At 35.4% G+C, this 20,431-nt stretch overlaps 1 protein-coding gene across 1 annotated transcript in view; it reads left to right on the plus strand.

Annotated features, from left to right (window-relative positions):
- OXCT1 (3-oxoacid CoA-transferase 1) overlaps positions 1-20,431 on the plus strand; it is an 85,588-nt gene that overhangs the window by 34,448 nt on the left and 30,709 nt on the right. Inside the window, exons 8-13 of the mRNA XM_058864832.1 lie at positions 10,078-10,185; positions 12,734-12,845; positions 13,310-13,404; positions 14,170-14,218; positions 17,425-17,497; positions 18,261-18,336. Of these exons, the coding sequence (XP_058720815.1) occupies positions 10,078-10,185; positions 12,734-12,845; positions 13,310-13,404; positions 14,170-14,218; positions 17,425-17,497; positions 18,261-18,336 (513 nt within the window). The remainder of the gene's footprint in view (positions 1-10,077; positions 10,186-12,733; positions 12,846-13,309; positions 13,405-14,169; positions 14,219-17,424; positions 17,498-18,260; positions 18,337-20,431) is intronic.

Genomic DNA, 20,431 nt, shown 5'->3' on the forward strand with positions numbered 1-20,431 from the left:
AGCCAAGGTCAGATGTCTGAGATTAAGCATTACAAAGCCAAAGCAAACCAAAAAGCTTAAGCTTCTAAGAAATATCATGCCTAGTACAAAACAAGGAATATTTGAGAGTAGCAAGAATACCTACATAGTGCACTGGGAGACCAAGAATACTTCACCATGCAGTGAAGGGACTAAGATTATCAGATTCATAAGATTACAGTGCAGGCTGAAGTGTTTAATGCCATTTCTCCTACAGTATTGAGCAAAGTTAACAGCCAGTTTGTTGGCTATAATGATGCCAGTCATAAAAAGTTAAAGAGCAAATCAGAGAAGGACTGGAGCTGAAATTCAGGGACTACTAGTATTGTTTTGGAAAAGCAGCTCCTAGAGACATTTGCACACCCTTGCCATAACAATTTTAGTTGGCCAAAAAGAATCCCACCCCCCAGACTTGAATACTCTTTGGTTGTTTTATTTCCCTTCATTGTATTTGATTCCCTGCTTCTGTGTGTGCATATGCTTATTAAAAACAGAATAGAAAAACAAAACATTTGTACAGCTGTGGTGTAGACCATCTTAGAATGATTAGAAAAGTACTGGAATATAAGTAGTATTGGCCTAGAAGGAAGTTTATATAGTAGTTCTTGTCACATTTAGTTAACATACTTCTAATTCATGGTATTTGTTGGGGTGTCCTCTGCCAGGCCAGGAGTTAGACTTGATGATCCTATTGGATCGTTCCCAACACAACATATTCTATTCTGTGACTCTGTTCTATTCTATGATTTCCAGGGAAATAAACTTCTTTAATAGTTAATTTTGATATGTGGGGTTTGTTCATGTTTTTTTGTTTGGATGGGTTTTTTGCTGTTTTTTTTATTGTTGTTCTTTTATTTCCTGGCTGTTGTTTTGGTTTTTTTTCCCCCCCTTACAGTTGTTTTTCTTTTATATATAACATCTAATTAAATGGCTTCAGATTTGGCATTTCATTGCTCAAGTAGTGAATATTAAGTAGTTAAAATTCATAGCAGATCAAATTGTTGCTGACTGCTGTTCAGGTAGTTTTACCTACTCATACTGCTGGAAGATCTGAATTTGTTTTTCTTTTATCTGTTTCTTATATTTTATTCCTTTCTAAATGATACTTTCTTGAATGCGTACCGTGAGTTTTCTCAGCATTCAGCTTTATAAGTTCATTGCAGATGTGAATATAATCTTCAGTGCAAAAAAATCCTTTTATCCTTGTCACATATGTTAAGAACAAATATTACATTCAAAAAGAACAAGAAAAAGCAAGGTCGTGGTTGATCAGTAGATACTGTAGATTGCCAGGAAGTCAGTGTGCTGGAGAAACTGATGGAAAGCCTCTGTTTGCTTCTAAAGCTAAATTTAGAGGGGTTTTCATAACATTTTATAGAAAACCTCATAGATTGTGCATTTAAAGTATGTTTAATGAACAGTACTCATGTCTTCTATCATGAGAATTTGAAAACTAAATTTACAATACAATGCACTTTTCAGCTCTGCTTTGTGTATAAGATGTGTAAATCAATCAGTGATTTACCTGTCATTGCATTTAAAATCATGCACTGTTATAGCACTGAAAAAATGTGAGCGTTTTAGGCGTGATCCAAGGAATTTACAAACATATATCCTGGTGTCTTAAAGCATTAATTTATTTTCTATGCTATTAACATCTCTGATGAAGATTTCATGAGTATAGAATGATTTAACATTCAAAGATTTAGCATCCAAATTGAAAATCTTCAAAAAATTGCCTTCTGACATGAAGAAAATGTATCTTTTCAGGTGATCAACATATGAGATTTGAAAAACTGCACCACATAACTATTGCGGGAGTGAAAATTTTTGAGTAATTGAATCAGTAGCTCAGATTTTAGCAGCATCCTTTTAGCTCTTACAGCATGCCTCCTTTGCAAATGCTATTGAATTACTCAGTAAAAAAAGTGGATATTTAAAGAGAAGTAATGGGTTGAGATAACAAGACTGACTTAAATCACGCTGATTTTTCAGGCTGCAGACATTGGCAAAAGAATGAACAAGGACAACAGAGTAGTTTTCCATTGTTGTTGTTTTTGTTTCTTCCTCAAAACTTAATAAAGTTCTGTTATAGAGAACTCCCACTCAGGGTGTTCAGTGTGTAGAAATGCACTCCCATTTATATTCCCATGAATTAGAGGCTAAGATCCTTAGTTTGCCATTTCTGATTCATCTGGAGAAAGCAGTAACTAAACAAATCTTAAAGCGACTTCATGTTTGAACAGGTGTTCCTGGGATTTTATTATAGAGTAGCAAACACACTCCTCCTTTTTGTTAACCTTTTGAATAAGTCAAATGCATTTTATCAGTTTTCTTCTTCTTTTTGAAAAAAGTGGAGAAAGGCAAAGACATGAGCAGTCTTTGAGATTACAGAGTGAGCAGAGCGAGATTACCACAGTTTGTCAGATCATGGTGCTGGTAATGCCAGAGTTGTGGGTTTGATCCCCATATGGGCTATTCACTTAAAAGTTTAATTCCATGATTCTTGTGGGTCTGTTCTGACTCAGATGATTCTGTGAAATAATCTTGATTAGAAGGGGGAGGTATGTAGCCAGTTGGCTGTGTAAGCAATGGGATGAGGAGCACTTGTGCTCAAGACAGTATTTCACCATTTCTAGTGAAATCAGGATTTTCTTGTTAGGCTATGATAAGCAAAAAATTCCATGTTTATAGTTTGAAGGACTGATTAAATTTTTTCTTCCAGATTCAAATAATAATGAAATGCTTTTATAAAGCACTTTATTCTTGTTTTATTTTTTTTAATTTCCATATGTGTCTATTGCTCTCTTTTCCAGGTAGATTTTAGGAAGGATAATGATTAAGTGCAAAAAAAACTTTGATTCTTAAAATTTGTTACTGACAATCTCTTTATTCCCACATATCTGTGCTCTGTTCAAAGTGTCTAAACCACATCAATTATTTTCTTTCTCTCAAACTTTTCCTTGAAAGGTACCCTGACCTTCTTGCTCAAAACTGCATAGAAGTTTATTTATCTTGAATATTTTATGGGGTTGAGATATCTGATGTGATTCTGAAGGTGAAATGGACCACACAAATTCCTTGTTGAGAAACAAAGTGGTACCATGTCAAGTACTTCTCAGAACTCTTTGTAGATCACCACTGTCTCTAATGAACAACTGAAATAAGGAGAACTAATAGATGTTTGCGTAGACAATGCCATTTTGGGATGAAGTTACCTTTTTGCTACCTTTATTGAAATATCTGCAGGGTTTCTTTTTCTTACTGGACAGAATGAGCAACATAATTAACTGCATATTAGCTGCTAATACATTGTTTTAGTGGCATTACCTTGCTATATATCTTCTACTGAGCATGCTCTGGTCTGATCCTTAGTTAAAGATAGTTATTGAATCTGAGGGGGGCTTAGTTGCACTTAAATAGACTGTAAAGTACAAAACCCACCTTCTTGGAGAGTGCAATTAAATCTCTGCTTATTTTTTTTTTAATTTTTATTTTACTTTTCTACATCTTGCTTCAATATTTAAATTCCACTTAAGTTCATTTTTGAAAGTAAAGCTGAAATTTATCTCCTGACCTTTAAGTTACGTTTCTTGGAATGCATAGGATATGAGAGTTCTTCAAGTCTCCTTTCATTTGTCATTTCTCTGATGTAAGTAAGAAAATAAAATCTTTTGTTATGATTATGGTTGGGGTTTATGGGGTTCAATTATTGTTGGTAAAATGTGAATAATTTTAATTAAAAATATCAGTTACTTATTTTTACATTCTAGTAAGTTCAAAGTCTTTCAGTCTAAAGCACTTTGAAAATAAGTAACAAAGTACAGCAATAATGTATTTAAAGCAATGTATGTTTTGTTTGCAAAAGCAAACAGAGTTAATATTGTTAGCAGTTATTCTGTTGTGGAAGTACTTGGGATGGGGTCAGTCCCCTTATTCAGCAGAGTATGGATTTAATAGGTTCTTCTGCTATTAACTGGCCCTTAGCAAATGAAGACCATAGTAACTGATTGTGGGAGTTTCGTTTGTTGTCTTCTGGGTCTTCTCCCATTATTGAATTCTATGACTGAAAAATAATTACATAATGTAATCTAAAAAGCTATTTTCCAAAATTTCCATCTCCAGATGTAAGAAGATTTTGTGTATAATCCACATGGATGGTTATGTTTTATTTTGTGTTAAGAACCTAGGTATTGAATACAAATTGTGTGCTTTATTACTTCATCAAGAAAGCAGAAGTCACTAAGTATGATCACAGCCAGCAGGAGTTCAGTGATGACTTACAGGAGAGCAACCACAGGGTTTAGGAAGGAATCACTCCCTAGGTGTGCCTGCTGTAGGAGCCTGGATTGTTTGGTAATGCCGGGGCTGCTGGACTGCTGGATCTTAAAGTAATCTCTCATGCTTTCAATACCGGTAATTTTACCACAAAATAATAGAATAAAATCCAAAGGAATGGATTTAAGGAGATAAGAAAACAGCTATTTTCACTTTTGCTTCACTTTCTATATCCACTTTTTAGTGGATACAGAAATATATAGATATACTAGTGCAAGTCATCAAACAAGCAAGTATATCAATTTAATGGAGGAACTTTTTTGAGAAATGTCAGTATCTTCAGATTTTGAACATGTTCTTAAAATTTAAGATTATTGTGTATCCTCACTGGGCTAATATGTGACTAGATTAAAAATTTCTGAAGTGTAGTTCTAGGTGTATGGGACAACCTCTTCAGAGACTGGTGGTTAAATTTTTCATATTTTTCCATGCATGCACATAACTTTGCATACACATAACCTTTGCAGATAATCAAGTATGCTTCCTCTTTTCTTTGTGGTATTTATCCTGCAGTTGCTGTGTATGAGTACCTAGAGCAGGTAATTTGCTGCTGTCTGTTTTCTTCTCTGCTGTCAGCAGTACAGCATGGAGGAAGATGTCAAATGCGGGGAATGGAAAGGGGCCGTTGGAGGAAACAGGCAGCAGGTGTGGAGAAGTGTGAGAGGAGATTAAGCCTCAGGCAACTACAAGTGGAGGTGGTAATTGAGGAGATTTAGAACAGAGAAAACAAAAGTGAATTGAGTATATTCTAGCAGGGGCTCCTGATTTAGGAGGATCTGTAGCCACATGACAAAAAACCTGGAGACAAATGTAGGAGATTTATGTCAGTTTTGCTTTCCTAATCGTCAGAAACAACATACTGGCAACAGATCTCACTGTTTTTCTCCGTGGTGATTACAGAGGATAAGAGTCTACTAGAAAGAAGGAAAACACATAAAGGTACATAAGATCTTCAACAGCATGAAACAGACAAATAAAGAACTGCTGTGTGCCGTTCCTGTATGGCACAGAGAAGGGAGCACACAGAGAAATTACAAGAGATAATAAGAAATGTTTTTCATAATAGTTGAATTTAAGAAATGCATCAATAGAGTCTCTTGGGTTCTAAGAAAGTAATTAGTTCCTGGCTCATCAGAAGCTATGAAGAAGGTGATGTAGGTCCAGCCTCTGACTGAGGGCATCCTGAAATTGACACATTGCTAGCAGCTGGGAGAATATAACCAGAAGAACCATACTGCCTTTTAAGATCCTGTTGCTGAGAAGGAGGGCTATTTGGCTAAGTATACCTTCAGTGTGACCCAGTCCAGACTTATTGTGTGAAAGGTTCTCTAACAAATATGAACTTTACAGGTTTTTACTGTTTTCAGAGTGTAGTTCACAGTTTTAAAATATCAAAGCTTTTTGTGAAATTCAGTCTAAACAATTAGTATTTACTTTTTTCCCCCCTCGTTTGTCATTAACCATCATGAGTGGTTGATCAGTTTCTGTGGTCTTGAATGCAGACACATAAAATTTATTCTTATAGCCCTTATTATGTATTTTAAGGTTGTTTTTTTTTAATTTTAAGATTTTATAAATGTTATAATGAATTTAGCAGTGACATCCTGACTTTTCTAGTAGTGAACTGATGATATGGACTGATGAGTTTGTCTTGAGCATCTATGTGGTTAAATTTTATTTCATTCCTCTTGTTGTTCTGGACATTTAACCAATTGTAATATTTTAATTTATTAACGTTCTGCGAGGAATGACCATTATTTCATATTTGAAGAACTGAAGAGAATGAAGATAATTAAGGTGTTGATAGAGAGATTTGATAAAGTTAGTAAAAAAATAAGCTACTTAAAATTACTTAGGTTTGTTCAGCTCTGATTCTTCCCCCATCTCTTTCTTTCACACACAAATGTTTTTGATTTTTTTTTCTGTAATAAGGAATTATAATTTCTGATTATAGCTTAGTTTTATGAAAACTGAAATAAAAACTAAACCAGCTGAAAACATTTAACATATCACGAAGTACATAATTAGGCTGCAGATATAGATAAAAGGAGCATACTCAAAACGAAGGCCTTTTTATTTTTGAGTATTTTGGCATGAACAGGTTGTTGTTGTTATTTCCTTACCAATTTTTATTAAGGAATCATAGTTTTTATTTTTTTTACTAGAAGGCCATAACTATCACTGTTCCCTTTTTCTCTCTGGAAGCCAAAAGCACCAAAGCAGTGGTCATTCACTGGACACAGGGGGATCCCTGTGCTGTCAAGAGTTCAGAAGCTTCAAGGTTCACTTTCCCTTTGGAGGCTTTCAGAAATTCTGAAATAAAACTAGAACAATAGCTGATTTTCTGTAAGGAAAAGGAATTAAAATTGCTTTACAAAGGAAAAATAGATGTAAATTACAGAAGGAAGTGATATTGTGAAGCAATTGACCACTGCCTCTGTAAGTGCTGATACCAAAAGGAATGGCAGAAGGCTCTTGTGCATCATAGTGGAGAACAGTGTTTATGTTCTGGGGGTACTGACAGATAAACCAGCATTCAGAAAGGACTGAATCCATGCATCCTCCTTCCATTGTCAGCAATCAGAGAAGATTTGCAAGAACACTATCCCCAGGAAGAAACCTCCAATTTGAGTAAAGCGTCAGAGCCTTCCCAGAAGACGGAAGTCAACCCTCGTGGTCTCCTGGAGTTACTTTTTAGCTCTACCTGTATAGCAAAGATGTAAACATTTTCTGTCTTTTTGCACATTGATGAAATGAAGCTTTAAGATGAATGCATGTGATCAAGGCAATCTAAAAGGTACCAGAGGATTTTGATTTTCTAATTACAAAGAGTGCAGGAGGTGGTCTGCCCTGATTAGTTCCCTCTCTATGCTTTGACAGATTTGGTGTCTCTCGGGTGGGATGACACATAATGATTTTTGATGTTTACAAAGATTCTTCTGTATGTTACAAAATAAAGCCTGAGGCAGGGTAGGTACAGAAAAGAACAGAAGCATAGGTAAGATGAGAACAGACAGGAGAAAAACTCACACATATCCTTTGAATTATTAATATGGATATGCTCCTGCCTTTCTCCTTCAGGCTTCGTCCACAGAGCAGACTTATAAAGAAATATGAATCCTGAAAGGGAAGTGAATACGCCCAGTGGTGAGACTATTAAATTTGCAGTATCATTCTTGTCTAGGAAGATACTCGGACAATGCCTTGTGCTGGCCACAGGCACTAAGGTGCTGATTCCCATAGCCATCAGATTTCCTGATGTCACTTCAGCTGGTACAGCTTCATCTCTGGCAATGCTGATGGCAGGCAGCCCATGTACGGTGGTGCCTCATCATCCAGCTCCCTGGGAGAGAGAGCTTGAGCACTCAGATGGCATTTGTACTTCCCCTGTGTAAATTCTCCCTTTTCCATGTAAACGTGCTGATTATTTCACTTGCAGGACTGGAAGACAGTTAATTTTTTATACATCTCATGCAAATTCGTAATTTCTTTTCAAAATTCCTCTTTACTGCTGTGGAGATATTTGAACATATTTAATTTTAGTTACATTTGATGCATGTTCCACATAATGGTAGAACATTGGAAGGTGTTCCAGTCATGAGGGATCCTTAGGCTTATCTGAAGTCCCTAGGACAAAATACAGTTTGTAGTGTTTCGTTCATTTAGGATAATGCTTGGAGATAATAGAGGAAAAGCTATCAGGCTGACTGCTGTGTCCCAAGAGACAAAATACAAACCAATTAGCAGAATGGCGTAACTGATAACAAAATCCAACAATTTATTGTTGGATGAATAATTTATTCTGTGTATTCTATGGGGGGAGAGGCTCAGTGTGTCAAGTTTTCTGACAGCATAATTCTGTTCAAGCTTGTTGAAATGTGCCAATATTTTGGTTTTATAATCTCAGCTGCTGCAGCAAATAAATGTAGTTATTCTGTGAGAAAGTTCAAATCAGGAGCAACTGGTATTCCCCAGGCCTAGTTTTTCATCTGATAAGTGAAGACAAATTTAATTACAAAGGGTGAATTTGGGAATTCTGCTGGTAGCAGATCATCTGCTTGCCTATTGCTTCATTGGAAAGTCTTGTCTCCTGCTTCTCCTCCCTTTTGAGGATGTTCTGACAGTAGTCACTTTATCACAAGTGCAGTGTGCTTCAGCTGTGTGCTTCAGGACTTTTTAATTTTACCCTGTGCTTGACTTGGTCTCCATATTAATCTTAAAATAAGTGTAGCAAATTAGAAACGTCAAGTGAGATGGATGTAACTTTAGCATTTTTTTATGAATACCCAAATCAGAATTTCCAAGATACTGATTTGAATGTCTCTCCTTATCTTGTGGATAAGGGTTTCCTGGATGTGGGGCTCCGTCACCATGAGCACTGGAGATGGTGTTGCTGTAGCTGTTATTGCCTTTTGCTTAGGATGTTTGCCCTGAAGATTTCACAACACATCCTTTCTGTCTCTTTAACCCAGGACTTTTTTTAGGGATCATCTGAACCCAATCCTGTGATCTTTAGTTTTTCAATTTTTCTTCACCTTCTCCTGTTTTTAGGGTGGATTGGTTGGTTTCTTCGTTTGTTTATTGTCACATTTTATTTTGTTATGTGTCACAAGGCACAGTAGGAAGGTAATTGTCTATCAGATGTACTATAGATTTTAGTATTGATCATATTGTCCAGTAGGATGTCAGATTGAGTTTTAAACACTTTAGTGTTGCGTCACTGGTGACAGCTGTTGAGAGATTTACACTTACTATAACCCAGGTCTTGTTTTGGGGTTATTAGGCTTTGTACATTCCTAAGAGTTTAATGAATCCCTGGTGATAATTTCCCAGTTTGGAAATTGTCTTTTAATCTTTGAGTACATTGTTATGTCCTGTGTAGTAGATTGTTGTGTGTTATCTTTGACTGTTGCTCTAACATTGCATGTTTTCCTGGTGGTTGGATTCAACTGCAAACAACACTAACATTAGTGTTTGTTTTGTGGCAGAGTGAGATGTGCTCTATGTACCTCAGACTTGTCAGGGAAAGCACCAGCCATGGCTGAGGGTCTGTGCTGCAGGTATCTGTCTTTCAGCAGGGTCTCCAACTAGATCACCCCCAACTCAGGCACAGAAGGAAGGAAACCCCTTCTGTCTGTGGTGCCCCTGATAGGTGACATTTCAAATCTACTACGTGTGCATGAATGTCATTTTGTGCTGAATCTGTTTCACTAACTGTAAAGACTTCTAGATCTTCATCTTTTATCTTCTTTCTTGCAATCCATTATTACAGTTCAAATATTTTCTATTTTTGTTTTGAGTACGCCATGGAAAACTTTTTATTCACCTTCTGTGTTTGTATCCTCAAAATTAATAAATCTGCCTTATTATTTTGATATTTTGTTACTAGTATATTGTTCTCCTCTGTTTGAGTAGACATCTTTTGTAGTTACAAACAACTCTGATGTAACTGTACACACTGTATTTCTTCAAGTTTGTCATACAAATGGGCCTATTAAAACATAAATTACCTTCACTTTGTATGAAGAAATGGAAGAAAAGGACAGATAAGCATCTAAGTTAACCTGTTTTAAAGATGGTATCCATTTTGTCCTATTCCTTAATTTTCTTGATGTGATCTGCTGTATATTTAATATTTCATTTCAAAACTTAATTGGTATTAAAACCTCTCATTAAGTAATTTTTTTCTAAATATTTTCCTTTTTCCTTTTCACTCTGTAGGTAGAAGAAATTGTTGACATAGGAGCATTTGCCCCAGAAGATATTCATGTTCCCAAAATCTACGTTGATCGTCTGTTACAAGGAGAGAAGTTTGAGAAGAGAATTGAAGTAAGTAGCTGAGCTTCTCAGTCACAGCATATTTTAGCTTGGGCTGTATTTAAAATTTACATGGTTTCTAGTCTAGCCACCAAGTCCTAGCACTAAGAAAGTAGTGTGAGAAAGACCCATCAAGTTCTGCTAAAAACTGGAGCTTAGGTAGGTACTTACATTGTTAGGTGGGGGCCTGGGGGTTGGGCCTTCTTTCTTACACTTCAGACCCTATAGTTCAGTTCCTGAATAATTTAGAGCAATTGCCTGCAACCCTGAATAACTTTACTGCAGTTGAAAATCTAGTGGAAAATGCTACTAAATTCTCCTTCCCTCTCTCAGTTCACCTGCTGTAGACACAACAGGGGAACACCTAGAACAGGATCTGACTTTGACAAGTAGATACTTTCTTTTCCACTGGACAGCTTTTAATGTGGGCACACAGGGCCAGCCTCAGTCCCTTTTATGTTGTGTACTGAATTATGTTGCAAAGGTTCTGGAAACCTTTGTTCCCTTTTCTTTAATTGGGAACTTTTTAAACTGGTAGCCTTTCTGTTCTGAGTAAAATATGTCAGTAGCTATTAAAATTGCTGCAATAATATTCCACCACTGAAAACACCCAAGAAAACTATGATAATGTGGGTGTTCTTTGTTTCTGTGGCTTTGCCACACTCAGGCTATGTCCCTATATTCATTTTGGTGATGTGACAATGCTTTTACAGTGCAGTTGAAAATTCTGTATTTCTTCTGTCTCCTGATACTCTGGAAGAGGGAATTGCTCAAAATATCATCAGAAAAGCTGGTAGAATGGAAAATATATGACATAAGGAAAAAAAAATTCTGCAAGAAAAAAGTGCAGAAAGGAATTGTAATAATTAAAGTTCTGTTATTAAAATCAAGTCAAAAAGTCCTGGGAAGTCATAAAAGACCTTTTCTCCAAGCATTCTCTTTTGTGAATGCTAAGGTTAAGAAGCATTTTTTTCATTCCATCTGTTCATTCTGCAAAAGTATATTGCATATTGTTGAGTAATTGACTGCAAACAGATGTGTCAAAACTTTTTTTTTCCTCTGGTTTTGTTGGGTTAGATTGCAATTAATGGCCTGATCTCTTCTTCTGAATGGCTGCATTATCTCCCTGAAAAGCTTTTTACCTTTTATGACAAATATTTTTTTCATTTATTTAATAATTGCTTCTGCTGTATCTTGGATGCATAAGTGAATATCTGTTTAGTCAATACCTACTGAATACCTGAAGAATACCTACCTAGTCATCTGCCCCCTGCCCTATATGCTTCAGAAAAAAGTAGGGCAGGGGTGAGGGAGAAAGCTACTATAAACTGCCAAGCAAAATTGTAACAGAGATTAATTTCAATTATGCAATTTTTTAATTCTAGCAGTGGCACCTCTCACTAGGTATAGGTATAGAGAGGAAATGGCAGATGTATTTACTCTTCTGTTAAATTTCATAATTGAACTGGCTGTACTCAGAAAAGCAGTGAGTATATTAACTGGTGAGAGAAGATAAGGAATATAAGAAATAAAGAGAAGTTTTACTTACTGGCTTTACTTACTTTCTTACTGGCTTTGAATAGCAGTTCCTGCCTAATATGGCTCAGAATTCGTCTCTCTAGCATCAGCTAGAATTTCTATCCAGCCTTCTCTTTGCTGTGTAGAAACCCTCTGTAATTGTTCTTATTTTAGCCATAATCCACAAGTGAAGCAATTCTAGGGAAAATAGCCAAGGCATAAAAATGAAGTTGATGGGAAAGTCAAGAGGATTGGTATTGACTGTTTCTGACTGCCTAAGGGGAAAATGACTCCGCAAAAATTCTTTGGTGGTGATGAAAAATCACCATAATTTTTTCTGATGTGTTAATTGTAGCCTCAAGTAGGAGAGGATATGAAGACATATGACGTTGCCCAGAGGAATTTTATATGCATATGAGAAATGTGCAAAGAACATAACCTGTAGATAATAATTTAAAAGAAAGATGCTATGGACTTCTTGAATGTCATGGCATTTTCACCTACATGTGATTTACAAAACATGAACTTAAGATGAGAAAATATCAGGAAACAACTTCATGGGCTTTGCAAGATTATAGAAAGTTAAGTTTGAAAATTTTGATTCTTAGCTCCCATTATCTTTAGATGAGTGGCATTTGTCTGTCTCATCCTTATAAATCTAGAATAGCTCATTGAATTAAATGAATGCAGAAAGAGAGCAGTATTTGTATTTTTGGCTGACATTTTACAAATCTATTTAGATATCTCTGGGGTAATGAATCTCAGACTTGCTAGTATTTGCACTAGTGCTTGGTGCCTTCTTCACCACTTCTCTGTGTATCAGGCTCAGCAATACAGACAAAGAAATAATATTTTGCTCTGTCGTTGGCAATATTTGATGACTCCATTGGCTTAGCTAAGCTTGAATGCATAAAATGTCTTTTTTTTGTAGAAGAAGATGAATAAACAACTTTATTCTTAGACCAAATATTTCAGCTTTTGTGTCTTGAGAAGCAAGAATCTGGATTCAAATCTTTACTTGGGATTACTTCTTATTTTGCAGCGCTTATCAATCCGAAAGCCTGAAGACTCAACAGCGAAACAAAAAAAAGGAGACAATGTGAGGGAGAGGATCATCAAACGGGCTGCTTTAGAGTTTGAGGATGGCATGTATGGTATCCTTCAGCTGTGCTATAGGTTAAAGTGATTGCTGGCTAGAATAAGAAACCGTCTGGTTTGTTTAGAACAAATTGAGTAATGTGCTCATTGTCTTTGCCAGACCCTGTGATTTTCTCATTTTATTAATACCCAACTGAAATAGAAGGGATGCTATGGTATAAAATAGGTAGAGTTTTTGTCTGGTGGCTTTATTCACAGTTGGATGTGTCACAAGAATTTCTTGAAAAAGTTGGAAAAGAGGCTTTATTTGCACTGTTGACTTTTTTGTCATGTAAAGGATTTGACAGAATGCAATTAGACAGTCCAAATGTGAAAATAATTCATCACAAATATGAGGTATCTAAGTAAAAACAAAAGTGCTTGTCAAGGGAACAGTTCTAATCTACTCATAGTATAACAGTAATTTTTGAAAATTTACTAGTTTGCAGTAAGTGTTTCTGCCTTAACCACTTCTTTTCAGCTAATCTGGGTATTGGAATCCCACTGTTGGCCAGTAACTTCATTAGTCCAGACATAACTGTTCACTTACAGAGTGAAAATGGAGTCCTGGGTTTGGTAAGAATATATCTTGGTCAGTTATTATGGTGTTTTTATTTTGCTGTACCTGAGTTTTATTTTCTGCTCACCTCCAAGTTGATTATTATATTACAAAAAAACCACGTGGTAATAAAATAAAAAATGTCATAATTCTCATGTATTATCATAAAATAATATTTTATTATTAAAATATTTTATTATTTAAACATTTTATTATTATATTATGTTATATTGTTATATTATTATATTATTATAAAATATGCTGCATGGAAGTATTTTAGGGAATGCTCATTTTATGATTATGGTGCTACTTTGCTGAGGATGTCCTTAAGTACATATGTTTTCGGACTCAAAACCATCAAGACCACCAAGCATTGTAAACCTGGGAAAACATAATTTTAACTAAAGCTTGAAGTGAAAATTATTTTTGTTGTCATATGGCTTAATGAAGTTGCAGTTATGACATTTTTCTGAAAAATGTCACTTTCGTTAAGAACGAAAAGAAACCCAAATGAAACTTCTTGCTTCATGGTTGTTTAATAATTCTAACATCCTTGAGCAATATGTCCATCAGCCTTGATATGTTACTTGATATAAACTGTGACTTGTAATCTCAGGATTCTTTTCTGACAAAAAAATAAAATTATGATAAAAAAGATAAAAAAATGCATGTCTGCTGTGATATGGTTTTGGTAATCAGCATTAGAAATACTATGGTAATTATTGATTGTATTTTAAAGGTATTTTATTATAAAGCTTGACATACATCTGTATTGTTTTTAGGGTCCTTATCCACTTGAAAATGAAGTAGATCCAGATCTGATTAATGCAGGTAAGTAATTAAATTTAATTAGTGGAAAATGAATAACCATATTAATTTTAAAATTTTCTTTTGATACCGTATTTGAACCTAGAGTCCTGTTTTATTTGATAATAAATATTAATATATTTGTCTTCTTTTAAGTGACATGAGTAACTTAATGACTCTCTTCTAGGACGATGAGTAAAAGTTCAAATCATCCTTTTCAGAAGCAAGATTGTTTTGTGCAGCCTATAAGGGAATATGGATTTGTTTTACTGCTGCTTTTCACCTTGAGTCTTTTAAAAAATGGTTTTAAAAATGACTTCTAAAAAATGATTTATGCTTGAGACATGTTTTAAAACATCCTGTGTATAATGGCCTGGTTTATTCCCAGCCTGGAATATAACTCATTTGCATTCAGAGAGGGAGTGGTAACCAAGGCAGGGAAAAGAGCTGCCCGGCTGGGACCTGGCACACCCAGGGCTCTGCTTTGGCCAGCTGCTTTTGCCACTTTTAGCAGGGACTGGCCATTCTCACATACTGTTGTTGCCCAGCTGTTTAGGGGCATTTCACCTCAGAAGATGCTATTCAATGTAAAAATGTAAGTTTCTTATGATTTAGTGCACCTGATTTCTATTTTTTTCATGGAGAAGTTGTGCCTGTGTACGTTCTCTGTCTCCATGTAAAAATACACTTAAATATTTCATTGTGACAAACAGAAGTAGGCCTTGTAACTTTGTTGTTGATATTAATGGTGTATGTTACAGACCTGACATTTTAGACTTATATATACATTTAATATTTTTTATTCAAAAATACACATGCATACATACATGTATGTATACACATACATGTATGGGCACCCATACCTGTATGTGTGTCTACATATGTATGTATGCAGATGGTATGTTTCTTAATGGCTGTTGGCAAGTACAATTAAACCCGGAAAAGTCAAAGGAATTAAAGCACCGACATAAAATAATTTTAATCTAATTTAATTTTAATTTTATTTAATATCAGTCGAGCAATTGTTCACTGACTTGAAATATTTGCTGCTTGGCTCAGCTAAGTGATACTTTCGTAATGCTATGTAATTGCCTCTGCTACTAGATTTTAAATGTGGAGTTATTTGAGGCCATTTTCTGGTTTGAAGTAAAAAGTTAATAAAGAAATTGAGTCCAGCATTTCACTAGTATATACATAATTGTTTGATAACTGCATGAAGGAATGTGTCAGAGGAGTCACTGGAAGGAAAAAAATATTTAGAAGAAAAAAGTACTGTGAGTGAAATTATATGCATGCACATTAGAATTTAAGTTTTAATATAAGTGCACATGAAAAATGAATATATTAACAGAGTGACAGTGAAAAAAATATCCAAGAACTTCACAAATCCTCTGAAAAAGTTGTGCTTTAACATGGAAATCAAGATGATCTTGAATTGTTATTTATAGTTGATAATTATTTTTTGAAAATTAATCTGGAAGGGATGAAGCTAACATAACAGGTCAGAATGCAACATGAAAAATTAGATTGTTGTAGTATTGTAAATTTGATGCTAAGGAGCTTAACATGCCCCTCTGAAGTTGCAGTAAACAGGACATGGGATAGACAAACATCAGACCTACCACCAAAATAATTATTCCTGTAATTGCTGAAACAGTCACATGGGTTGGATTAGGACCATTCTAGATGCTTTTCATGCAAATTTTTAAAACCATGTGAAGAAAATGGAAGCTGAATGGAAGAGGAATAGAAATTAATCTTGTTGTCATTCATTAACTGGAATGATCCAGTATCAGCCCCAAAGTTCAGTTTAAAGTTTTTAAAACATATACCTGATTTGGGCTTTTGCCAAATTTTTTTCTGCAAATGTAATTGTATTGCTCTGAAGTATGTATGGGTTTTTCTGTTTGTCCCATTTTCTTAATGATATATGAAGTGTATCTTGACTGCAACTGAAAGATTGACTACCATATTACAGCAGGAATATTTAAAAGTACTGACCTCCTGAGAGCATTTTAAGAAGTGGGTAATGTGGTGCTTTTTACATTATTCTGTGCTCCTACACCTGTGTGTCTTTATTCTCATCATTACCTTGTCACTTTATCCCAGACTTCTCTCTCCATGTTGTTGCCTCCAAACCCAAAGAGTTTTCTCTCTCTCTGCCTTGGGTGGGTGCCCTGTAGGGAAAGATAATTCAGGCTGTCTCAGCAGGTCTGGGTATTAGCATGGTGAATTATTGAGAAGTTCTCACTTTGTATGACCTTAAGTCTATACTATTCTATTTAATTTCCATACGAATGGCATGAAATACACCTCAGATGAGTTCAATAATTAAAGCACATATCTTAGATCTCTATTTTAAGTTCTATATGGTGTTCCTTTCCCTTTTCCCATTCCATTCGTTAATCTCACTTTGTTTTCTGGTAACTGTTTAATGATGTATCATTCCCCTTCGCCTTTATTGCTACACTGTTTCTTCACTATGTCACATATTGCTAAAATATTTTGGCTTTTTTTTTTTTCTCTCAAGTTTACCATGCTTGTTTTATACTTTTCACCTTCGTTTGTGTTTCTTCTGACTTTTCAGAAGCACCTTGTGTAATGTTTGCTGCTTAGACTGATTCAAAGAGCAGGCAGAAAAGGGAGTAAAGGAACCTGAACAGAATCAAAATAAGACACTTCCAGGTGTGCTCCATTGCTTGACTCAAGCATTGTTCAGAGAACAGTACAGCACACAGAAGCACATTTTCTTGTGCCCTTTAAAAAAAGCAAGAATAGGCTAGACCTGTCATTCATTTTTTATGTATTTTTCATCATTAGCACTATAAACTGTTCAATTTGATCTGCTTTCTTTTCTTTGCAGCCTCTCTGTGTCCTGAAGACTTAATCTTTCTCTGTTCCAAAAGACACAGAGTTAGTTCTCACTTTTTCTGTGAATGGAGCAGAAAGCTAAAGTCCATAGATATTTCGTACACTCTGGTGTTCATGCTGGCTTGCCTGGAACTGCTGGTGGTCAAACAGCAGGCAATCCTATCATTAAAAAGTCGGAACAGACTGCTTCACAATTCAATAAATTGATTAGGTTTACATGTGATGTAGTAAGTGTAATCAGGTCTGTAGTTGTACTGAATCTAAAGGAATTTGATAAAAAACTCTTATTTCTTGTTAAATAGCTGTGACTTCATTTGTCAAAGAAACAAAGTACATACTGTAGCTTATTTCTTTTACAGGTAAGGAGACAGTCACTGTTCTTCCAGGTTCTTCCTATTTCTCTAGTGATGAATCATTTGCAATGATAAGAGGGTATGTAACAACACAAACTGATCTTTTTGAAACAGGAAAAGAATAAACTGCGTCAGTGGCTGAGCTCATTAGTATTTCTTCCAAATGTGGTTAGCATTTAACAACCTGTAAAATTATCATGGACTCAATCAGTGATGGTTTACAGAGAGTTAGATCTAGCTACTGGAAATAAAAAAAACACTGAACTAATAGATACCATGGTGATGTTTGTGCCTACCACCACCTGGCTATCTATAAACACATTTATAATGATGTTTTAACAACTATTTTTTGGTCATATCCAAGTATCTAATCTGTATCTGTACTCAGTATATTTTCTTTGCTCAGCTTGCAACTGTGATCCTCATTCCACCTCCTTAATGGAAATTCAATGTCTGCACCTGTTTTTTGTTTGTTTTTCGGAAAGGAGGTTGGATGCAAACAAACAGTAAATCCTAATGGCTCTGAAAAGATAATGGGTGTTTGTAAATATGTTAAAGAGTGCACTAAAAGGTATGAGTTCAGAGATGATTGACTGTGCATGCAATTAACGAAACCAGACAAAACTAGGAACATTTTTGAGGCTCAGTAGGCATAAAGAGACATTTGCATCAGTGATACATCTAGGGGGAAAAAAACCCAAGTACATGTACAACAAATAGTTGCTACCTTTGTCATATGCCACCATTTTTAAATTGATAGAATGCAAATGAACAAAAGCTTGTTGAGATTTGTGGGCTGTTACTTGAACATGATGTGCTAATTACACACTTTCTGTTACCAGAGGTCATGTTGATTTGACAATGCTTGGAGCTATGCAGGTGTCTAAGTACGGTGACCTGGCCAACTGGATGATTCCTGTAAGTAGGTTTTTGAACTACTGTCAGTGTATTGTGTTTAGGATAACATAAATGTAGGACCAGGTAAAGGAGAAAAGGGCAGAAGTAGAATGGGGGTTGTGAAGCGAAAAGTATTAAAAATAGAGGATATGTGTATTTCTCCTGCATACTGCTGGCACCAAGCAATCCCTTATCAGAAGTCAGCCTTCTAAAATTATGCTTGCGCATTGTGAAAAGCAAAACATTATTTATGCGAGCATTTTTTTTTGCTTTTTATGTCCATGCCTTTCAAATGTCGCTTTTTTTTGCTGAGGACTGATGCTTTTTCTTGACAGTGACAACTCTTGTATGGTTGTACCTGGAGCAGTAAGTTGAAGGAAAGTGCAAACCAGCATGTAGTTCATTATAAATTATTAAAAAAGCCTACATTATTTTTCTGTGTTTCTGCCAAAAGATTGCAGCATTGCCCTTTCAAATGCATTAAGAAAAGAGCAATAATACTGTATTTAGCCAAACAGACCTTTAGGTTTCAATGATAGAAATATAAACTAATTCCAGCATTATTTAAGCAGCTGATAACATTAAGCCATTCTTTGAACTTTATGTTCTACCATTAAACAACATCAGTAACTTTCATACTGTTGACAAGTTTGATATTTTCAATGACTTTCAATATGGTACTTTCAGATATACTTTGTATCGGAGATGTCTAGGAGCAAATTTTCTTATTAGCCTTGTTTAGAGTAATGAGATGTATTTCTATCTGTCTGAGCAATGTTAAAGACATTGGGAAACAGAAAGATGATTTGAGAAGGACAAAAACCCAAATGAATGTCCTTTTGTCTCTTTGAGAAGCATTAGTTGAGCCCAGCAGTCTTTGAGCAGACCTTTGAGCATGGAAGTCATGGAGCTGTGGCTGGAGCATAAGACACTTTTATTGGGAGAGGGCAGAGTCTGACATGGGAACCATACAAGCAGATGTGGGAGAAAGGGTTATGTGAAAGGCTAGTCCAGGTGTCTGTGTGAGGAATTGTAGGGAGTAAAAAGGGTTATGGCTAGGTTGAAATGCGCCTTTCAAGATCTGAACTATCAAGATGAAGATGGCATTTTGTTATAATAAAACCATTCATTTATACATGCATTTCTTGAAGTGTTGAAGCTAAGATTGATTATAATCTCTCTCAAAATGGTACAGATTTACATGTTCTTCCCTCAGTGCTTTATGTTATTTTAAAAGATAGTGATTTTAGATTTTCATTCATATATATTGGGAAGATTATTCTTTTATATCTGGTATTGCTGATTTTACCTATGAAGTTGCCTCTCTGTTCTGTTCTACCCCAAATTTATGAATAACAGGTGTGTTTTCAAAACAGCAAAGTATAAAATACAACTTTCAATACCGTTTGACTTTTTGTTACCTTTGAGATGTACCTTGTTACTACATACTATAGTATACATCACATGGATCCTCATGACTTTTTGCTGTTATCATTTTCCACTCTTACTAATCTTTGGCTGTTTGCAAATTTCCTCTGCAGTGAGTTTGTATTTACTTGTGAGTATATATGCCAATGACACTTCATAAATCCAACAAGGAACCTGTCCAAGCAGCAATAATTTCTCTTTGGTTACTTTTATGGAGATCTGTTGGATGGATGATTCTTAATCTACTTTATTGATGTGTTGCTACTGTTCTACAGTACAGATTTTTCAGATGGGATTAACCAGCCCGTAGATGTACAGATCTCCCTGCTTTTCCTGTAAATAAGAAGATATACTCTTGTCAGTTAAATATAATTATAAGCAAGATGTGTTTCTTTTTCAGTCACAAGATTTGTGTGTGGGTGATACAAAGATTGACTTAGCTGAAAACTCACAGTGTAAGGAAACCACAAGCTATATTTTGTTCAAACATTTTTCACTTTCCATGTACTATTGGTTAAATATTTCTTACACACTGTACCTTTTGGATTCTTGTATTGATGATATTCGCATTATTTCAGAGGCAAGTAATAGCTCTATATATTTTGAGCAAGTACCATTATGAAGCAGTCCTTTCTGTCCCATAGGAGCTTGATAACACTAGAGCCCTAGTGTGTGCATGTGTGTGTTT

The sequence above is a fragment of the Poecile atricapillus genome, chromosome Z, assembly GCF_030490865.1.
Source record: "Poecile atricapillus isolate bPoeAtr1 chromosome Z, bPoeAtr1.hap1, whole genome shotgun sequence".
Classification (NCBI taxonomy): Eukaryota; Metazoa; Chordata; class Aves; order Passeriformes; family Paridae; genus Poecile; species Poecile atricapillus.